Here is a 24,206-nt window from a genome sequence, read left to right as displayed (position 1 = left end):
TCTCTCTCAAAAGTTGCGGGTATTTTTTTTTTTTTGGGGGGGGGAGGGAGGGTGGGGGTTTGAGAAATAAATTACTTGCGTCACAGCAGGCATCCGTCATTGAATGCAGTCCATCATCCAACAGACAGCATATATTTAGCTGCAAAAGATATAATATCAAGTATAGATAATGATCATCGGGGGACAATGGTGTGATTTAAAGCAAAATTTATGGCATTTAAACTCGAATCCTAACTAGATTTTGTGACCGAGAAAGAAAGACGAATAACATCGTCGAAAGTGACAGGTCAGAAATTGTGTACATGAAGTGACAGGTCAACAAATCACCTGGTTCGGAATGTGTTTTTTTTTAGCATTAAAGTTAGTGTTCTAAAGGATTTCAAATCAAACAAAACAAAGCAGTTTAAAACAGAAGTGAACATATCCATTAGCGAAAGCTGGTAAACATACTCTTTTAGTGTCCACAAATACAGTAACATTTACGCTATGCTAATTTCTATCATATCACTATAATTATTATCTATCGTACCAAGCGTTTGTTTTTACATAACGATAATAATGAAAAAAAGACGGCACTGACTACTCAAACTCCCTTGATAGAGACGTTATCGCCCTACATCCAAATTTTTTCTCGTAGGGTTAGAATTTGTGTCTTATCTCTTATTCGTTTGAGAGGTATAAAGGGAGATATGCACTGCTCTCCATAAAATATTGTTTCCCTTCCAGTTTCTTTTCAGTATTTTGCTCTTCTTTGTTTCCTTGGAGGTCAACAAACTCAAACTTTGATCATCAAACCAGAAGAAACACAAAAAGAGGGCAATCACTGCAACATGTTTATTTTCTGGTTATTTTTTACATTTTGTTTTTGTTTTCCTAGAGAGTCTAAGTTCCTTTAAAGCTGAAATTAACCGTACAGACGGAAAATGATATTTTGATTTCTACAGAGGGCTACTTTAGTTAGTGAGACATTAGGGAGATGGAAACATTTTTGAGAATTTTTATTGGAGGTACATATTGGGAGAACATCAGCTAGTCGGAATTATGTTGCTTTTCTTCTCTGACGTCATCTATACCAATAAAAGATAGCCTACTGTCTTCGCTTTTAGTAATTTGTTGTGGGTCCCGGAGAACATATCTTATGGCAAACTGGTGACTGCAAAATAACCTTGATGATTTGAAGTCCATATCTTAAATGTGAGCGCTCGTCAGGTAATTTAGGATGAACATTGGGGAGGGCGAGGTAGAGCTGTTTTCGTGACGTCAGCAATACCATTTTACCAGTTGCTTGTTGTCTACGCTTTATTGGCGGGAAAGGGGGTTGCTATTATGACTCATGTTTTACGTACGTCTGATGAGTGCATTATTAACTCATTATAATGGATCCATAATCTTTCCTCATTTATTCACTAGAGATCATTATCTTCTGTGTGTGTGTGTGTGTGTGTGTGTGTGTGTGTGTGTGTGTGTGTGTGTGTGTGTGTGGTGTGGGTGTGTGTGTGGTGTGTATTTATGTACAACTTATTAAACCTTTATGACACCTATATGAACAAGAGACAATGAACTTAACGCCTCATTCAACAGACAACGGTTGCATCACGCCTAAAGCTTCAGGGATCAATATCCAGGATATTTGGCCCTTTCGACCCTGTAAGGCCATCCCCCATCGAGGAAGACAGGTCATTATTTACAAATATACTTCAGGCCGACAAAAAAAAAAAGTGGGGGACGGTACTGAGCAGACAACACCCCGCCTGATCCTAGGTCTCGTCCTAGCGTTATTACGGCTCAGTCGGCGGTGGCGTAAATTCTAAAGATAAATACTCTGTCACGCCTCACGCATATCTCGCTACTCTGCGCTTTGTCGCAATGTTGTCTCAGTAAGCAGGCGAGACATTCCGACCCGTCAACAAGGACTCGGCACCTCTCTATTCCTGCCTGACTGATCACGTTCAAGCCATTATTTTACAAACAAAGTCCAGACATTATAAGCCCATCAGCAAGTTTGTATCTCTGTTTGTGTTCTCGGGACCATAGGAACGGGGACTTGGAGGATTTGCGATGTATGTCGCCAGGTTTGATCTGATATGAAACGTTCCATGCTCTGGCTCGCTGCTATACTCTTCGCTCGGATCGATGCATTATTTTTGGCTTAAATGTCAACAAACCTGGCTTTCTTCGATGAAAGCCAAAGGGCAAAATACCAATAAATTGTGCTTGCAATAAACTGCATCTGATGAAATGATAACAGGATAATGCATATTCGCAGAACTGGCCGGTATCGTGTACGGACAATGGCAACACACGTGAATGTTTGTTGAATTGGCTCTTGAACTATTATTCCCTGACTAGACTATGCGGGTAAGGTTCAGCCGTTAGTGCATAAATAGGATATCACTTTCATTAATCTCCAGGGAAGCTTCTCTAATAGCTATAAACTAATTGGAGCTGCCGTTTGAAATCATTATGGGAAAAATAATCGCGGATAAATGGGCAGTACATATTATGAGTGCACGATCCCAAATGCACTGGAGTGTCTTCTTGTCTTATGATATCGAAAAAGTAGCACATGAGTTGCAAACCTGCCTATATTTATCATTGCATAACTTTGCCCCACTAGACCAATAGGACGGTAAACGATAAATTTCACTTCGGATATAATTTGGAAGAGATTTTTGTTTTGCTGTTGGTTCACAATCAAACTCACGCAAACTTAATGTACCTGCCAAACATATACCACTTATGAGAAAATGGGTATTGGAGATCTCAGTCTATAAGAGCTCACCGACTTTCTCTACATTGCTCAAACACACACACACACACACACACACACACACAAACGTGCGCAATTCGTAGTCATATAAACTTAGAAGAGATCATCAGATTACCCTTAGATTCGAACACTCATTAAGGACATCCCGTTCCTGATTATTTCAAAGATAAGGCAATATTGTTAACTGTTTCGAAAAGCTAAGTTACCAAGAGTCGACCATTTAGAAAGACAAAGTAGATAAGAACAAAAACAAAATATAATACACTAGCAAGCCCTAGCTTTGTTTATCATCGACTGTCTGTGATTTTCATACGACGAATTACAAGTATATGTAATATATATATATATATATATATATATATATATATATATATATATATAATCTGCTGAGCCTCGTTCGTCTGAAAAAAAAATACAGAAATTTTGATTTGACGATGGTTTTTTCATGACGTCTGTTGCAGGAGAACAATATACTTTGCCTTCCCTTGGTATATTCACATCTACTGCAGACGACGTTAAGTTTTTGTTGTTGTTATGGTTCCCCCCATGTACTCATTGTGTGTTATGCTTTCTGACTGCGTTTTGCCGAACCCTTTCCCCTTAATATCAGCTTCTGCAGTTCGGCTTTGGGTATCTCATTTGCTTCGTTCGAGTTGCCGTCGTTCGAAATGCCATGTTTCATATTTTTATCGTTGCTTGCTCGTTCGTTTGTTTGTTTTTCTAATGTAAGAGCAATCTGTTGCGATATATTTTTCATTGAACCCTTTGCGTACAAATTCACTGTCTCAAAACCTACTGAAAGTGTAGACGAGGGCGTCTCGTACAAGCTAGAACGTTTGGCGCTTTTTTACATTGAAATGACTATGACAAAATGTTCAAATGCTACCTTGTCGTATCCTTTTCGGCACCCTTCAAATTAGTGGTGTTTTGGAAAGAAAAGAGACTGTGAATAGCTCTTAAACCTCGTCAAAATAATGTGGAGAAAATACTGAGAAGAACTAGAACATGTCAGGTAAGCAAGTATCAACTGTCGACTATGTTCTATGCTAAGGTCTTAACTACGCCGACGCCACATGTATGATTTCTGTTGTGAAAGTATTGGTTATCACTAACAATAAGAATAAATACGCCAATTGGCTGATTTTGTCACGACCCCCATATCTCTTGTAGGTACAGTGAACACCAATTTAACATGCAAGTACATTTAATTCGTAACATCAGTGAACATACTATATGCCTTATAATTATATACATATATATGCACCCAAAGATACATATAAATATCTACCTGATATACATCACCGCTCTTAACGTGTATTGTCAGGGGAGAGAGACAGGGAAAGGCAGAGGACTGAGTCAAACTAGTTTTTATGATATTTTGTCCCAAATGATGAATTTTTTTCAGACTTTAAGCCATAGATAGATGAGAAACTGGAAAAGACATCAACATTACACGGCAAGGACGCTCAGGGTGTAAACGACAGTGGGTATATGTAGACGAAACACAACACAAACTGAAGACGGGGTGGGGTAGTAATCAGGGAACTGCCTAGTATATTACCCTTAAGTGGATATTCAACGAGAATCGTGACCAAGCATACTACAAGGTTGCTAATGTTGTGCCTCATCTAGGCATCGTTATGTTCCCTTTCTGCCCTTAGGGGGTGAGAAAGAGTGCGGAACAAGGATACCAAGAATTCAGCACTTCGACATCATATCTTCAATACGCCACTCGAAAACATTGCTCCGACGAGCGGCAGTTGTTGAGCCCTTGGAATATTCAACGACCTATTTAAATGAAGTGAATAACACTCTAACATGATTGCTTTTCCAGAATCTCCGATACGTAATCATGGAAAGTAAATTATTTATTCTCATGCAGTGCAAAGCAAATTGACCCTACGATTAATGTTATGAGAGACATTACCTCTGAAAGGTCAAGTCATGTTGAGGGCGAAAAAAGGGAAGAAAATTTAAATCAGAAAGCTGAACGACTTAAAGCGTTTGAAAAAAATGAAGAAAGATAGCCGCAGAAAAAATGTTACCGTAATCGAAAGGTCCCCTTCCCCCCACCACCAAAAAAAAAAAAAAAAAAAAAAAAAAAAAAAAAAATCGGTATATAATCTCATATCTCCCCTTATCGTCTGGGACTGTGAGGATGTATACATACCATTCATATCTATCCGTATTCATACGGTGCAAAAGAAATGAGTACGTGTGATCTGCTTTAAATGACCTAGTGAACATATTTGCCCTTTATTCGTAATTAGCAAATGCTAGATATAATGAATAATTTCACAAATTTGGGCTTGGATCTGTAATGTATATGTCCGAATACATTATAATCCGCCCTTTTATGTATTTGATAATTGTCTTAAAGTTGAGCGTTGTTATGATAAGATATCAAAATAAAACTTGAATTATAAACCAGCGAAAATCAATCTAATCTGAAATTGGGAAACAATCGATGTCATATGCAGGTAGTATGATTTGGAGGGGTTTCCCTAATGATCTAAAGATACAAATTCACGAGACGCTTTTCGCAAATTGTTACAAAAACATGTCTTGTGAAATAATTCTCACTGAGATTGGCTTTCCTCTTCCTAATTAAAGTATAATTCATGTGATGCAAATCCTAACAAAAACAGAATAATTTTGTAGTGCACACGAAAACTGCTGCTAAAACTTCTAGGTATAATTTTCTCATCCCACACACATTTAGACATCACAAACTGTACGGATGCGGCAACCGCTCAAACCCTGGTAAATCCCTATGTTAACCTCCAACATACTGCCATACAGACTATGGTGCCACAATAAATAAACAGGGTTCGTAGTTTTAATCCTCAAAGAATTATTCATATATAGGAATCAATGCTGACCGACAAACCATATTGCCCACTTTTGTTTTGTTTTCTTTCGAGAAAGCACAAAGGAGAATAGAATTTGAGGCCATCCAACTCAAGAGAGGGGCTGTGAATATTAATTCATTGCAAGGGGAAGGGAAGAATTTACCACCAATTAGGTGAAATCGGCGTAATAACCCCTTGCGGACGCGTTGAGCCTTCCAACATCCACTCCCGAGGCACAGAGGACATTGATAAACTGAATCCACTTTAAATGTTGCCACGGCCTTCGGGCTGCCAATAATTTTGGCAGACAGTTCGTTAAAGGGCGGGAAGATTGTCACATGGAGCAATCTCGCGCTGGCGGGCAGACGATAATTCGAACTTTGCGATCGACTTTGTGCATTTTTCGTTAGCAAGCTCAATAACAATCTTTCTGATTGAAATGAATATTGTGTCAGACACCCCTCAAAGCAATACTTTTGACGTACAAACAATCTTCAAAATCTGGACTTTAAATCTGGACTCTGGAAATTAGTCTTGTGTATGTAGCAAAAGTGAAACGTGTTGTTTTTTTTTATGAATGTTGGATTTCTGGTTTTGAAGTAGCCGTACAAGGCATTTAGGCAGTAAACAAGCGAAATTCATTGTCAAGTGGTTAAATCCCAAGCCTTTTTTATTTTCATTTTGCAGCGTCTATCAGTTAAAAACCCTTTTAACCATTTATGTTTGATAATGTCACCTGTATTCCACTTGTTTGGTTGTACTTATCATTGACTACGAGGGATAGCACTGCTCTATGTGCCATGACACGTATCTAAAAGGTAGCTGCAAATGGAAGCAGCGAAAAGGCAATATCATACATTATCTGCCCCCTTATCAATTTGTCTGCCCTCCTTCCGCCTTCCCCGCTTTCGCAAACGAGTGCAGATTGCTTAGAGATGTACGGGAGGAGTTTAAGTAAAGTTGGACTGTACATACTAACTGATTATATAATGGAAACTCATGCTTCGAACAACGTCTATACGCGGAGAGAGCCAGAACAAATAATTATGCATCTGCAGCCCCGTACGAGCGACTATAGAGGAGAGTTCAACCAAGTCTTAAAGGAACTTGATTTTGACTATTTTTATTACGATTTAATAGATTGCTGTAAACCCTGGCCTACAAAGAAATTAGTCATGTGTTGCGTTATATTTCTTTTTGTCTGGTCGAAGCAATTTCAAAATTCCTGTTAGCCTGCTTCAAGGTCTAACTTTACATTAAAAAGAATGCCATTAGGATAGCAATTACTGTTCACTCCTTGGGCGTCCCATTTTCAATTCAATTCAATTCAATTCAAATCAATTAGATTATCATTCATTTTCATCCAAGTATCAAGAGTGAAACAAGATATAAAGCATCCATTACAAAAATTACAGTTTGGAGTAAATTTGTAAGAAATATATCATGATGCAGTGTGGGTCTAAAAGTATATAATGATATATAAGAATATGTATAATCAAGTAGAATATTCCAGGCCAGCAATGCATATTTTGCAAGGTTGACGGAAAATCTACTACTATAATACTCGAAGTTGTTGTTGTTGTCGCGGCCTTATGTATTTCCTGTTTTATTTCGGCGTTGCTGGTTTGTCTATCACCTCCCGAGCCGTCGGCTCCAGGCAGCTGCGACCGGTGCCGTCGGCCGCAGGAGAGTATCCTACATCGAATGGCGCGGGTTTCGTCCCCTCTCCGCCTCCGTGTCGACGTCGAGGACGAAAAAGAAAAATTAATTAGCTACATGCATAATGCATTTTTGTGCGTGACGAAAGAGCCGGCCGAGCGTTTCAATATTCACGGAACCTGCGCTGGCCTCCTACTTTCTCGATCTTCCATCTTTTAGCTTGCAGAGACACTGGGGGATACTAAAGATGATGGTGCAGCGAAATCTCTGACATCTTCCGGCGGACGCGCACGCACACACACAATGTACCTCGCAGAACTCTACACACTCTGCACTGTGTGTATAGTTCTGTGATGTACCTTTGCCTCCGCCTGTTACGTGTACTGAATGTATTGACGATGGTTACACGAATCTGTGTGTGCGTGATATGGACTACACGGGCATTTACGTACAGTTCGCCATTATTGGCGTCCCCAAATGAAAACAACGAACGTTGTTATGTAATTGTATTTTGCACAACTGCAGAATACTATATGCAGCTCAGGTACGTCATTTAGTTTGCTCGCCGTTTGCTCTCAAGTCCGATGTCATTGTACGCAGACTGTTTAGGACGCGGCTAAATATATTTGCCGATCGTACCCTTCCATATCAGATTACACGCGCAGCTGTGTCCATTCGTTTACTGCAGAGCTGCTGTAATCATACATATTCATAAGATGAGCGGACGTAGAGGAAAACCTCGCTTTGCCGACCGCCTATTTTCAAAATTGGAAGTGGAAATAGAATGTGTGGTTCTATGGTCTATCAAACCAAGTTTTGGTGACAAAAAAAAAGGGAGCAAATGAAGACGAATGCAGTGATGTATATATTCTTCTTTCTTCCATAACATGGGAAAAATATTAAAGAAAAAAAAATACGAGGTCGTGAGACCCTACTCCCACGGGTGCCTATTAAACCTGATGACTATGATCTCCCCCTCCCCAAATAATAACAATGAAAATGATAATAATAATAATAATAATAATAATAATAATAATATTAATAATAATAATAATAATAATGATAATAATATTAATAAGGATAATGATAATAATAATATAATAATAACTATAATAGGAGCAATAATTGTAGGCCTAATATTGATTATGATAATGTACAGTCTGAAGCAGATGTAGTTCTATATGATATATCAAGCCAAGTTTTGGTGATTAAAAACAAAAAGGAGGGAGCAAAATTATGAAGACGAAAATATCTTATTTTTCTCTCATAACGTGGGGAAAAGAAACATGAAAAAAAAAAAACCACAAAACAAACCGAGGCCTTGAGACCAGCCGTGGATTCCCGCGGGTGCCCGCGTGGATGCAAGAGCAGGGGGTAATCAAAGTCATTGTGTTAATATCTTCCCGTTTCGACGGGAACAACCTGTGGGCAGAACTTTCGGGGAATCTCATTTGCGTTTTTGGTAATTTTTCCCTGAATGTTTTTGTTTTTTGCCCTGCGGAGGTGGAAATGTGTGTGTGCGTGAGGGGGGGGGAGGGGTGAGGGGCAAAAAGACAACTGTTGGACTTCAACGGGTGCAAATAACCCCTCGAAACTCAAGTTCTATAATAAAAGCAAGTAGTGGCGGGAATGATCCCTACCAACGGACCGGATCGCCGGGCATATACTACAAAAATGTATTATAAAATTTCTGGGAAGGGTGGTCATTTAGAAGACAGCACAATTAACGAAAGAATGAGAAGACTTTTCTTTTTATTTCTTCAATAAAAATATGCAAAATCGTATTATGAGAAAAAAAAATAAAACCCCTCAGACCCGAGGATTTCCACGGGTGCTGCTAGTTAAGTATTAAGAATAGTGGTTCCATGAAAAGCTGGGCTTGTAAAACGTGGATCACTCAGAGCGTATGTACCTATATACCTATCATTCCAAATCTGTTCTTGTACTACTGATATATATTTGTTCAATGTACAACAGGCAACAAGGGCATCATCGTTATAAACAGTAACTTTTTTAAAGTGCAAGAAATACAAATTTAGATTAAGCAAACAATGTTATTTAAAAAAAATCCACAGTGCATTTGGTACTGAAGTATTTCGTCGCTCGTACGCCTGTTCAATTCTGTTTGTGGCTCGATATCGATATACAGAGTAACTAAGGAAAAATTTACTGTTTTGAGTATCATTTCTCTTCAGTTAATGCTAGTATCATGTATTCGCACTCTGATCTGATTCAAGCTAAGGTGCACATTGCATTACCATGTGCTAGTGCGCAATGGAGCTACATTCGGTTAACGGTGGAGTGATATATTACACTCTGCCTCTCTCATGTTCTTAAACTACCTGAAAGAAGGCATTGCGAATCACTCCGTAACAACTGCCGGAAGCGAAATATACAGTCAACGGTATACTATCAACGAGTGCAGACAAGTTTGACTCGAGAGCAACATTAGCATGCGGGCACGGATTTACGGATCCATCAGCCATGAAGCTTTGAATTCATGATGATCCATGACAGACTCTCATTCTTTGCTATAGATGTCATTAATCAGGCCTCAAAGAAAGTGACTAATGGTATCAAATAATACGCTCTGCCGTTCTTAGCGAGCGTAAAAAAATGTGAATTTTCCGTCGGGGGTGCCCTAAGAAGGTAGACATTATGTTGGGTGCCGAGTCTCTTCACACGTCGCTGTTACAATTTTACAAGAGCCTCCGGCAAAGGAGGAAACAAAATCCCATGCCTGGAAAAAAAAAATCCGAAATCAAAGCAAAACAAAAGAAAAGATTTCAGGAGAAATAGACGTACATCAAAATGTGTCTAATGAGGGCGCTTTCTCCCTCTCTCTCTCTCCCTCTCTGTCTCTATTGCTGTGTGTGTGTGTTTCTGTGTGTTTATATGTTTGCGTGTGTATGTTTGCGTGTGTATGTGTGTTTGTGTGTATAGGGTTTTGTATATAGGGTATGCTCTGAAAAAAAAATATATATAATACTATGTGTATATAGAATGTGATTCAGCAGCAGAAGTGTTTGTGTAATGAAGCAAATAATGGATTGGCCTGATTACGTTTATATAGATAGGTTTTTTTGAGATTCGTGCAAAATTTTATGTCATTTTTTTTTTCTTATACATTGTATGAATTTGCAAAAAAAAACAACAACAAACAAACACCAAAATATATTGTACTGTGTGCTAAAAAAAAATGATTTAGCAGCACAAGAGAGAAGAATACAGCTGCTGATTTCTTTTTTTCATATTAATTTCATTGTGAACATGGGCCTGATATCGAAATGAAACAACAACAAAAAATGTACTCAGGGGCATTTTCACTACTTGAGAAATTTTTGTACATGTATTTGTTTGTCTACTTGCTTTTTAGATTGTTTGTATTTCCGTATCTTAGTAATCAGATATGAATGCATGGAAGATAAGATGTCTAACATTTTTTTTTTCTAAATTCAAGCAGTTCATTGTTTTGTTTTTATTTTCACTTCGTTTGCAATTGAGACTTGTTTCCATACTAAATGATCATGCTGGTATGGGGGACGTCCATTTGCAATCATTCTGACACGAGTCGATATTGAAATGGGTAGTAGCGCAGCCCTGTACAACTATAGGGTGAGAATGATCGTTCCAACAGTATTGTTTTCTTAGGTTTAATGCCTATCCATGCTCTAACCTCTCTTCTTCAATCCTTTATCTCCGCTGACACATTTTCTTTTGTACGTTTTATTCTTTAACGTTCCATTTTTTCTTACACCCACACGTAAAAGTAAGATGTAGTCTAAAGAAAAAAAACCCTCTCCATACTAGTATATCAGTATCGTATTATCTTGCAGCTATTCTTGGTCAACGTTTATTTCATATATCTTGTTTACCGATTGTTCTTTGTTCATAATGTTTGCAAGCTATTTCTCCCGGCAGACGGTTTGAAGCCCACAAGGGGTCAGTTTATGTGACCCATTTCAAGAAGATGGGTTTTACGTGACCCTTTTTCCACGATCCTGTCTGGCCATTTACCGCAAGCGAGTTAGGGGATCTCTCATGACGAGCGTGGGTCGGCGTTTTCCCTGCACAAGGGGACTTTCATTTAATGTCTCATGCATTGAGTATGAACGTGAACAAGTTTTAAAGCCAGCAAATTTGCTCGCCCCTCGGATATTCTCTCGAAGAGTAGTTTGCTAACACATCACTGGCCTACTTTATCACACGTTTCTCCACATCCCCTTACCCCCCCCCCCCCCCCGCCCAACTCGCTGATCACAAGCCCACTGTCATGTTGGAAGAAGCAGAGCAGACGATCGAACCTCTAGAATCGCGTCCATGCGTTCATTTTTTTTTTCAGCCCATCAAGAAGAAAATAACACTGGCTAATGGACTCGAAGGCGAGGCTATTCTACAAGTTGTCGTTTCTTATTTTGGAAGAATCATCCATCGCTAGAAGACTGTGTTTCATTCTTTCTGTCTAGACATTTAAGATAGGCATCGATTTGTCTCCTCTCCCCCCCCCCCCCCCAACCTAAAACGCACGTTTATTAGACCTCGAATTTAATTCCCAGGGCAAAGAATAGGAAATGGTTTCAATTAGGTTTCAGTATTCTCGGGACAATAACTTATCCCAGGAAACATTTCAGGCTGCGTTCATCCTTTCTCGAGGTAGCATTAAAGCATCAAGTTTAATGCAAAGACATTCCTGTGAGTATTTTTAGAAATAAAGTTGTATTCTTCGTGCCTGTAAAGAACCTTTGTTGAATATCTAATAACGTATAAGCCATTATAGCGTCATGCATTTTTCAAAATCACGAAAATGATGGGGTTTTATTTTTGTCTGTTTTGTGTTGATAGGAGACGGTATTGGAGCTCTACATAAGATTTCAAATCAATACTTGGAAAAACTACTTATTCTGTTGTTGCAACGACACCCCGTCGATGTTTCCGAAACACAGTATAGAGCTTAATCCATTCGTTTCTCCAAGAGAAATCTATAGTTATTTCAAAATCTCAAAGGGAATCAGCGAAGTAACTCTTGAGAATTATAACAAAGAAGACAAAGTTAGTCGTTACTTGTTTGGAAACGTTAAGTTCCGTCATCAGTATTTTATGCGCGCTAGATTTGAAGTCAGAGGCAGAAGATCAAACGAAAACCATTTGCGCTTTAAACTGAGCATGGATATCTATCTAGCGCAAAGACGTGGGTTGAAATTTATAGATGACTGCCATCTCTTGTATTCATATACAATACATTATGTAATAGACAGAATATACAGACGTGAACTCATGATCACTCCTTTACTTATTAATAGATAAACACATTGATTCACATCCGTCTGCCATATTTACACGACCAAACGACACATTATATACTAAACATATAAATGCGAAACACTTATACGACACTTTATATAAATGCAATACACATGATAGAATATACATACGAAGATGTAAATGCATGCATTGATAAAATACCCTTAGCCTGCATAATGATTAGAATACTCATAGGATTATATCTAATTGTGTATACTCACTACGGGACTAAAACAAGTATTAGCTAAAACTGATCCATTTATCTATGCCGTAATGAAAAATAAAAGAAAAAGAAGACATAGATGGAAGAACCACGTAGTGATGATAGGTAAAAAAAAAGGAGAAGGCTCATTGTGCGTTATGTCATATTTCTCATTAAATCCATCGAGTTAGATAATTCTTGTTGTACTCCCCCCCCCCCCCACCCCCTGTCTTATGATTATTCAAAAAGCCAAAATAGCCCTGCGGGTAGTTGGTTTGGCAAGGCCAGCGTCAGCATCAATCTCGGCCGCGTCCCAGCAGTCTCCCGTTCGCTCGTGACAGCGGTGTGGGTAGGGGGTAGTAAGGGGTGAGTGTGTATACAGCTGCCCGAGGATGGTGATTATTAGAATAATGTGGTAGAAAATAATCCGAATGGACATACGCAAAGAGTAAACGAAATGCCATGGTAGAAAGAAAAAAACCCCAATGATTTGCCATGATTGAAAAATCAAATCAAAACAAAAAACACGCTTGTGCATAGGTGTCTAAAATTAAGGGTTTTTTTTTTATTCGTGTATTTTCTGTTCTGATTTTTGTTTGTTTGTTAGTTTTTATTTGCTAGGGAGTAAATTAGGTTCAATCTGAACAGGGTAGTAGCAGGAAATTAGACACCAGCTGTAACCAGTTGTGCGCTTAAAGTGCCATTTGGCACAGAAAACCCCACGGCAAACTACACGCTATCTAATATCCCTGGTACAGAAGGGATTAAGAGATTTAGTTTTCAGGAGGAGTGCGGTATAGCTATAAAGATCAACAGCAAGAAGTGGGCAGGAGTGGCCACTGGATGTCAGGATGGTAGGAGAGGTATGTGGGATCAGAAGGATGCGGAGAATGGAAGGGGAAGAAAACAGGGAGCGAGAAGATAAAAAAGATAGACAGACCGGCAGAAAGGAGAATAGAAAAGAAAGGATACGAGAAGACCATGAGGGGAGAAAGAGAAAAAAAGAGAAAGAGACAGAGAGAAGAGGGTGAGATTACGACCACATTTTGATAGAAAGAGAGAGAGAGCATGCATGGCGAGGAAGAAGAAGACCACGTTCTATGATGCACATATAGATGCGACGGTGAGCCCAGCTGAAGAAACGCCATCTCTGTATGGGAGTGCATCTACAGTAGATATGAATGTAGCCCGAATGTTCAAATTAGTGTCGATCTTTTGGAGGATGTTTTGGGCGTCAGAGGACCGGGCGGTTTTCGTTTAGTTTAGTTTTGTTCTTAAGCCATAATGTGCACGGGTGGAGGGAGCTTAATGAAGCGAAATCAAACCCACAGGTGGCGTCTCTTACTTTCGCACTCTACGTCTGGAGTAGAAAGGTGGTGTCGCCACCTTCCCCGTTGCCTCTTCATCTTCATATCGCTCTATGCACTCTGTAAGCCATCTCATGCCCCTATCTTTGGCCCACTCACATCCACGCGACAAATTCGATTATCGGGCTTCAGGGACAAAGGGAATTCTCCAAGGTAAGTCAATTATGTCTTTCCCCAGTGCTGAGAGGAAATCGCTGCGCTCATCAGAACAAACTGCGATTCCTCATCACTGGATAAGGGGCTACAGCTTGATATTTCTTACAATAATGTGTACTCCGAAAAGCAACAACAAAAATTACATCCTCTTTGCAATGTTTTAAGATAGGAGTGTGGCTTTGGAACAAAACACTCTCCCATCCCACCCCCTTACACACACACACGCACGCACACACACAAACACGAACGCACGCTCACGCACACCGTGAGCACTACGGGATATAATTTTCGTCACAGATCAAGATATATTTTGCAGGTTCTCATAATTCTACGTATCTTACGGTGTACATAGAGGCAACATTGAAACTAAATACTTGTGTTTTTGTCATCATTTCAATGTTGCGAAACAAAAAACAACGAAAATCTATTGTAAATAATGGTGATCACTTCAGGCTCGGCCGAATGTAAGACGTACACTGACATTGTGCTACTAGTACTACCATTGCCATGAGTCATCTTTCTTGATCAGATTTCTAAAATGGCGCCCTTCTTTGAATTATTAGAGCCTCATGGATTCGCAAACACACACACACACACACCCACACACACACACACGCACACACACACACACAAGCACACACATCCGCACGCACGGCATACCTGTAAACTTATACAAACACACATAATTATGATGGAAATGGCAGTCGCAGTTCAGTTCAGTTCAGTTCAGTTGGCGGTACCAGAGGGAAAGGAAGCGATCGCTTGATATGACCCAGCTTCTTACTCTATCCATGCTGATCAGATCAATGACTGGCTGCTTGCCCAAAGTTCAACGCATTACTAATAACTCTCTGCATCATGCTAGTATTATAATGGCTAACAGAGAGGTAGTGGAAATCCCACATGGTATACAGTCTGCGAGGTTCAACCGGGGCTTTTCTCTCCTTAAAACTCAATGAGAGGAACGAAATACCGTGAGGGGGTGGGGGAGAGGGGGGGGGGGGGAGGGAGCATTCCGCCCACATGTTGCGAAGATTAGGGGAGAGGCGCCTTCGTGCAGCTGAACGGACTTGTTCCCCTCCACTCATTCTCATTCTTTAGTTTGAAATTGGACAATTTGTTAGGAGAGGTTGAAAATAGTGCCCCTGAGACGCCTCCCACTTTCACGATAAGCCTGCATATCTCATTGTAGATGGATTCTACATGAAAAAAAAACAACAACAACAACATTTACAGTGAAATAGGTATTCCCTTGAATCATTGTACATAAAGGTTTTGTTTGCCCCTCCCTGAAGAGTAAAGACAAGGAATAAAGAACACGGACATGTTACTTACTCCCACAGTAAGATTTAGGAGAAGCCATGGATAAAGGTAGGGCAGCAAGAGGGCGCCCTACAGAGAACTTAGCTGATAGATGGTAGCAAAATTTGTGTCAGTTGGCATGCTCTTGCTAAATGAAAGTTTGGTTACAGTTGAATATTAGCTTATCGTCGGGACTAGAGCTCATTACTTGCATCCACATCAAATTGTTTATTATTTAGTTTACCTTTATAATAGCCTATCATGATACACAGTGATTGTATCATTTCAAATTCTTTATTCGTATTTTACGCTGTGGATAACCAATAGCATGCCTGGGATTGATTTCTCTGTCGTTCTGGAGGACAATTTAAATATAATGTCCCTTCCAAAATGTAATGTTGCGACAATGTTGTGAAGTGTAAGGTATGCGGCCGCGTTTTTGCGGGTGTTTGTTTGTGTCAATGAATGCGTGAGCTTGCGTGCAATCAGTCTTGTGGACGTCTTCGTTCGTGTGTGCGTAAACGTACACACGTGACACACCCGACGTCATAGGTTCCGCTCAATTGGCTGATTTGATTAAAGCTCCCGAAATGCCCCGTATCATGTGACTATGATGTCACAATCGGGGTATGGGGGGTTTGTCGTGAATTAGGTCACCTCCACTGATTCGTGAAATCAGAAGTCCTTTGCCAAGATGGGACGGATGGTTTTCTGGCAAAACACGGCGTGAGATTGCAGCTGAATTACAAAAGACCAAAAATAAAAATCGTCGCTGGTTCTTTTTAACCCTTCTCTTTCGAATTCGCTCACTCTAGAGCATTGCTCCGATCACGTTTTCCCCTGATATTTTTTTGTATTTATCTTTTTTCTTCCTGTAGGCGGCCAAGGGCTATGGGAAAAAAAAATGCTGTCCAATATTAGAGCATGGGGGGGGGGCAATGAACAAAGACGCATTGAAGAATTGCCATATCTATTAATATCAAGTGGAACAGATATGTATTTGACAAACTAGACAAGTTTATTCTTTTTCAATTCATTTTGTTTTTCATTCTACTGTATCCACTCAACATAGTCCTCCTCTTCCCGTTGTATCACCTCACGGCATTACTCTTTCTTGGTGGTTTGTCAGTCTGGATGGAGAGCGTTATTGAAATAAATATATCAGAGATAAATAATGGTTTATCCTACCTATTCTAGACAAAATGTTGACATTTCATGGTCATTTCGAACGTCACAGTATTAAAACTTTGTCCAACTTAAACATGTACAGTCCGACCTCTCCTATCCGGACATGTTCGGACCGGTGCTCACCCGGATACGGGATTTAGCCGGTTATATGGGAGACTTGATGTTTATGCACACTCAGCTGCCTATTGTATACCCAATGGTAGCTACTATGTACACTGCACATGTACATACTATTGCAGGTAGCTTACACTGAAACCCTTTCTTTGCTATCAGCGCATGATTGTAAATTGGTTTTTGTTTGTTTGTTTTTACCAAAAAGAAATCAATTTGTTTGGAACGATATATTATAATTCATGTGAGTTTGTGTAGGAAGTTTGTTTGAGTTTGAAATCCCACTTTTCCCCGTAATTATAAGATTGAAAAAAAAAATCACGTCGAGATTTCATTCGGATAATGAAGAGATCCGGATAAAGGGAGGCCGGATAGGAGAGATCGGTTGTTACTGTGATTTCTCGTACAGACGGTGTGATACGCTTTAAAACGGAAAATAACAGGATGCATTGCACCGATGTACAAAGATGCAGCAGGATTATATCGATTTGTCTTATAGTAAAACAAAACTGTCAGCCAGATGCCAAATCTAGTGACAGCGAGTGGAGCTGTTTCGACGCAGGGGAATACGTTACGTCCCTACGGCTTCGTTACGTTTCGATGTACCCACCTTTATAGGTATTCAGTTTTGATTTCTTTAGCTCCAACAGATATATCAAGCGAGATTCTGCTCCGCGCAGGTTGAGAGAACAGAACGGGGGCTACTGGCGCACTGCAAATTAAATCGCTTCGCGGTGTAATGATGTCTCTGGAACAAAAGAGGCGGAGACACGAGGCGTGTGTCTGCCGACGGTGTCGGGTACCTCACCTGCCTAAATACCCCCAGGACCCCTGACATTTGAAATACTCCTCGCCTGCTGCGGGGCTAGAGGGGGAGGACCATTGTTGAACGCAGAGCGCGGAGAAACCTATTAGATGAAGACACGATTTTTCCTTTATCGCTTACACACCTCTGATGTTTTGATTTTATTACAGATGCTTCAAGTAGGGTTGCTTCAGTGCACCACGGACATGCCTGAAGCAACGATATCTGATTTCCGACAGTCGTATATAAGAAAAAACAAACAAATAAACAGACTACTAGCAGTAGAGTGTGTATTTTCACGTTGTTATCATATCGAATTGTACACTCCATGCTGTCATATAATATATCATGAAGAGCTTAGATGCAAAAAAAAAAACAAAACAAAACATCCTTTTTGCCAACTGTAGATAATAGAGATTTGATTTGCAGAAAAGAAACAAATCAATTGGTTAAAGTATTTGTGATGATTTTAATATATTCCAAATATTGATTATTTCGAGTTAAGTATCATTGAAAAGCTTCGAAAATGTTTACCGTATCTGGTTTTTTTTTTTTTTCATTCAAACTTTTCATATGCGTATTCGTGAACTCTTAGAGATTTATAAAACAGTTAAGAGATGAGTCGAATCTACACTTGGTTATCTTATAGTTTATATCGAGCTTTTGCAGTACTCACACCCCAGTTCCCCTCCCTCATTTTACAAACACATGCGCATGTAGAACACATAAATGACATCTTCATTTTATTCCATTCAAAGTCATGACGAAGAGAGAAATATTTCATACTATTTCTTTCATACTAGTCAATGAAATTCGTAACCTCAGCCAGAGTCAGGCCGAGGACAGTCACTTATCCTTTATCTATCTTGGCTGCATACATTTGAATTTTTTTTTGTGATATTTTGGCAAGTATTAGATAATGATTTAAGTTCAGATGCAATGTTGCAATGATTTGATTTTGCACCTTTATCAAGCATTGAATGACGGAAGGGAAATAGTATTAGTGGGGCTAAAACTCATTCCAGACGTCAAACGCCCCCACCCCCTTTACAAAAAGAACAAAATAAATTGATATCAGGTGCAACGGGGGCCAATCTAGTCGAAAGATGGCGCTCTTTATACAAAACATCTCGTGACACATTCACCTCTCCTAGCTCAATGAAATGATGTTGTCCCTCTGACCTTACTGAATGATACAACAACCTATACGGTGAGGTGAGATTGACGTTACTATCAGACTATCATGGTACAGGGCCATGTACAGTTGGCTATAAGATTTCACATGCTTGCAACGCTTCCTCTTCATCTCTTTTTCTTTCTCTCTCTCACACACACACACACACACACACACACACACGCACATACATACGCCTGCGCACACATCCTCATACAAAAAGACACACACACACGCCCACACACAAACCAGTTTTATTAATCTATCTGTTTGTTATCACCATGGGGTTTGTAGCTCCATGTTATCACATACGATTACTAGCTTTGCCAATCTGTAAGTTATCTCGCTGTTAATAAATCAAGGGCAAGGTCTTATCCCAGTCCTGAGCGTGAACCCACATTGCTCCTGTACCCGGTGCCCCATGGAAATGGTGATCACAATATACTTCCTTGTTATTGTTCTAAAGCAATAACCATGTGTATTGACAATTCAACCAGTAAGGTCACCTCCCTCATCCAACTTGTGGAGGCCATTGATTCCACGGGAAATGGGAACAGTAAGAAAAAAAATTATATATAATGTATACATGTATATATATTGGTAATAAAAACGATGGTAAACACGTTACAAAAGTAATGATCGCAACTGCAACTACAACGGCAAATCATGGGGTATTGGTCACGATGACAATGATAACACTAACTGAAATCCTAAATCTTGACTACTCTCTCTCTATATATATATGAATAAATATAAACATATGTATATATTGTAACGAAATTCGGTGGAACCGATTCGATTTAACCGTTTCGATTATAATTTGTCATAATCGATAGTGTCTATAACATAGAAAGGGGCACAATATCGAAACGTTGGACAAACGTTTCAAGGTGGTAGTGCATCATTATGAGTTTAAACATTTATTATTAAATATGTGGTTACTTGTTTGTCATGGGCAAGTTTGGGTTATTTAATACCAACTCCGGTTTAGACCGATGATACATGCCGAATTGTAGTAACCATGTACAAGAGATACTGTTAAAAACGTATAGTCATTGTACGAATTTTGTAACCACGCCAACATTTTAAATAATTTGAACGACTACTGCAGGTATTATCCGAGTCGCTTACGGCCGTGCGGGATTGCCTCCTCATTCCGCGATAGGAGGAGAGGCATATAAAGTGGCCGTTGTGTGACATAGTCCGCAACAAGCAGCCCGTGTATGATACATTTCCAATGTGTTGTTAGTGTTCAATTCTATATGTAATAAACTGTACATGTGTTCCTGAATTGCTGTCTCCACTGTGTCTTCTTGAGACTTCTACCGCAAATTGGAGAGTGGTGGTTCATGTTCCTGAGTTGGAGCGCCGTTCCGGAGAAGACCAACTAGCAAGTCATTGGATTTCGGGTATACTGGTAATGTGACTTGTCGCATAGTCCGTACCCAATCCAAGTTCCAGTCGTCGCCATTGGATTTCGGGTAAAATGGTAATGTGACTTGTCGCATAGTCCGTGCCCAATCCAAGTTCCAGTCGCCGCCTGAAGAAGTTGGTAACGGTGCGATACAGCACTTTTACCCCGTGCCATCAACGATACCTGTGCCACCATATGGTTGTGAAAGGTGTTCCACGTTAGCGTGACTGAGTTGGTAGCAGAGTTGGTAACAAAACTTGGTAGCAGAACTTGGTAGCAAGAGTTGGTAGTAAAAGTTGGTAACAAAATAAGTGTACCAATTTAACATCCTCTACAAGTGACGCTTGGGAGTGACATACATAAGTGATGCTGAACTTGGTATGTGTGCCGCTTGTGTTGGTGAGCTGCTTCTGACACAACATAATACATGGTAGACACAGACTAGTAGTTTTAATAATTTAGAGGGATCGTTGTAAACTGCAACAAAACGAACCCCGCCTACTCGGCCATCCTGACACGGCTCGCGGAGACATTTGTACAGACAGTCAAATACACTCTCTTAAATTCACGACGAGAAGGCGAGTTCGTCACACATGGTGTCAGGAGTGGGATCCCTATTTGTAACTTTTGTATGAATTAATGTAGTTAACTGTGTTTTCACTATGGCACGCGAAACGCCATTGTTGGAGTTGTCACTTTTGCTAGAGAGCAAGATTAGCGAAATCGACGACTTGATTGCTCAGGTGTCAGAGTCGGTGCGCAAGCAAACTGGAGTAGCACCAACTTCGGTTTCTAACTTACGCTGCTCACCGATGACACTTGGAGGGCGCCCTAACCAGTCGTCACTGTCACGCTCACCAGTGGTGTCACCTCAGCTGTTTGGAGATGCTAATGTAGAGGTAGAATTGTCAGTTCCGCCATCGGCAAAGCTACTATCTCAGCAGCATCAAACTCCAATGCAGCAGTCGCATTCATCTCGTACAAGTGACCAGCCTGTTACATTTGGAGGACAACCAGATGTAATGCCACACCAGTTTGGCCTGAACCAGCGACGTCGAACAGAGCTCTGGGACCAGAGACGTCGTTATGATGTTCAGACCAACAGAAGCAACCAGCCGGCTGTCATACCAGATAGATATGATGGCAAAGGACCTGTGCTGGACTATCTTTGCCATTTCGAAGCTTGCGCTGGAGTTAACCGCTGGACGGAAGTGGAAGCTCTTCAATATTTGGCTGCCAGCTTGAAGGGAGCTGCTGTCAAAGTACTAGCACAGCAGACGGGACGTCAGTTGACGTACCAAGAACTCGTGAACCGCCTGAAGCACCGCTTTGGACCTGTTTCGCATTCAGAAGTATTCCTGGCAGAACTGCGCACCAGACGACGCAGACCGAAGGAAAGTTTGCAGGAGCTAGGACAGAGCATTCGCGAACTTACATCCATGGCATATCCTGAATTCGGGGAAGCGGGCCAAGATAAATTGGCTCGAGGTCACTTTCTCGATGCAATAGTTGACCGGGATATCCGAATCAGCCTCTTCCGGGCTCAGCCTCGTACGCTCGACGAGGCAATCCAAGCTGCTCTCAACACAGAAGCCTTCCTGCGGATGGAGAGCGACCGTCGACAGTATAACCGTGTCTTGCTGTCACAGAAGGAAGAACAAGACGTGGCTGTGACGGATGAAGACACTGCTGACAAATCCATGGGGGTGTCTGAAAATAACACCACTCTCATGATCGAAGCAGTCAGCGATCTAATAAAAAAGAGGGAGAAGGAGCAACCAGCGCCAGTGCCGAGAAACGACTTGGCATTAAAGACTGAGATACTCCCTAAAAGCGAACAGAAGGAGGACAGTCAGCCTTCTGATAACAAGGAGGACACATCCAAGGAGGGTACGAATCCTCCAGACGACGGGTGCACACCAGCCAGAGAGGCATCCGAACCAGAGACATCTCAACCGCCACTACCTAGTTCCGCAGCTTCACTTCTGTCATCCACGTTCCAGAAAGGACTGTACGTGAAGTTGAACGTGAATGGGCAGGAGGTGATGTTTCTGATAGACAGTGGTGCATCGCAGTCATATGTCTCAGAAAGAATGTACCTGCGAATGAGACCAGAGCGAAAGCCACCACTTGAACCAGTGACAAGCATCGTTCGTCAAGCAGATGGATCTCGGTTGAAAACAAAGGGACATGCAACCATGGAACTTCAGCTTGGCTCCTGCTTGTGCCAAGTTGACTTGGTAGTAGCTGACATAAGAGCTGAGGGCATCCTTGGTCTGGATCTCTTGATTGGTCTGGAAACCACGCTAGATTTCCAGAACATGCAGCTGCATACTCCATGGGTATCTCTCCCATGTATAAACAATGAGAAACAGATATGTGCAGCAACGACAGCACCGATGTTGGTAAAAGGGCAGCGCCAGCCAACCTTACCAGCCTTGCTGAGGACGACACAGAGACCACGCCTCTCGACGAAGGTATAATTCAGAATTGTGTGCCGCCACATCTGGTGGACTTCTGTCAATGCAGTTGGACAGAAACTCCCCCAGAAAGCAATTCATCGGCATACCAGCTTCTGAGAGACGACTCAGAGGTGTTCTCTACAGGCCGAGCAGGGACACGTGTCAGCGTCAGCGCGACAGCACCAGTGGTTGCGGGAAAGCTACCTAGTGGACATCGCCGGTGTGACGACTCTTCCTCACCTGCACGCTATTCTCGGTCACCGGGAAGACCACCTGATTATCTACCCCGATCGAGGAGCCGCTCTCCGTTGGGGCACGCCCGTTCCTCTCGATCGTCATACATCGGATTCATTCTGGCAAACCATGCCAGGGTGACATGTGACATTTCTCGTGTCGACCTGTCTGCTGCAAGGGAACAGCCAGGTCAGGAACTCAAACGAAGAGACTGTTGAACTCTTAAAAGATGAGTTTCTAACAAACAATAGTCTATGAAAGTTAGACAGATGTGAACTAAAGACTGTAGCTGTCTCATAACGTTGTTATGAACTGTAAGAGTTTTGTGACAGAATAAGTGCACAAAACGTTTAGTAGTAAGTGAATTTTGTTTTTGTCACTTTTTCTTTCTTCATGTGTTCGGCTCCAGGGACGAAGCCTGCATGGGGAGGGAAGCCATGTAACGAAATTCGGTGGAACCGATTCGATTTAACCGTTTCGATTATAATTTGTCATAATCGATAGTGTCTATAACATAGAAAGGGGCACAATATCGAAACGTTGGACAAACGTTTCAAGGTGGTAGTGCATCATTATGAGTTTAAACATTTATTATTAAATATGTGGTTACTTGTTTGTCATGGGCAAGTTTGGGTTATTTAATACCAACTCCGGTTTAGACCGATGATACATGCCGAATTGTAGTAACCATGTACAAGAGATACTGTTAAAAACGTATAGTCATTGTACGAATTTTGTAACCACGCCAACATTTTAAATAATTTGAACGACTACTGCAGGTATTATCCTAGTCGCTTACGGCCGTGCGGGATTGCCTCCTCATTCCGCGATAGGAGGAGAGGCATATAAAGTGGCCGTTGTGTGACATAGTCCGCAACAAGCAGCCCGTGTATGATACATTTCCAATGTGTTGTTAGTGTTCAATTCTATATGTAATAAACTGTACATGTGTTCCTGAATTGCTGTCTCCACTGTGTCTTCTTGAGACTTCTACCGCAAATTGGAGAGTGGTGGTTCATGTTCCTGAGTTGGAGCGCCGTTCCGGAGAAGACCAACTAGCAAGTCATTGGATTTCGGGTATACTGGTAATGTGACTTGTCGCATAGTCCGTACCCAATCCAAGTTCCAGTCGTCGCCATTGGATTTCGGGTAAAATGGTAATGTGACTTGTCGCATAGTCCGTGCCCAATCCAAGTTCCAGTCGCCGCC

General features: G+C 40.9%; 1 protein-coding gene across 1 annotated transcript in view; it reads left to right on the top strand.

Annotated features, from left to right (window-relative positions):
* The first annotated feature begins 22,678 nt into the window (after nt 1-22,678).
* The window catches only part of LOC139745023 (neuronal acetylcholine receptor subunit alpha-10-like), a 55,991-nt gene continuing 54,463 nt past the window's right edge, over nt 22,679-24,206 (top strand). Inside the window, exon 1 of the mRNA XM_071655431.1 lies at nt 22,679-22,778. Coding sequence (XP_071511532.1) covers nt 22,679-22,778 — 100 coding nt within the window. The remainder of the gene's footprint in view (nt 22,779-24,206) is intronic.

Source organism: Diadema antillarum, unplaced genomic scaffold (assembly GCF_040938485.1).
Source record: "Diadema antillarum isolate AM-2024a unplaced genomic scaffold, OU_Dant_1.0 seq00001230_RagTag, whole genome shotgun sequence".
Classification (NCBI taxonomy): domain Eukaryota; kingdom Metazoa; phylum Echinodermata; class Echinoidea; order Diadematoida; family Diadematidae; genus Diadema; species Diadema antillarum.
Note: the sequence above shows the minus strand (reverse complement) of the source record. Positions and strands in the feature narration are given on the sequence as shown.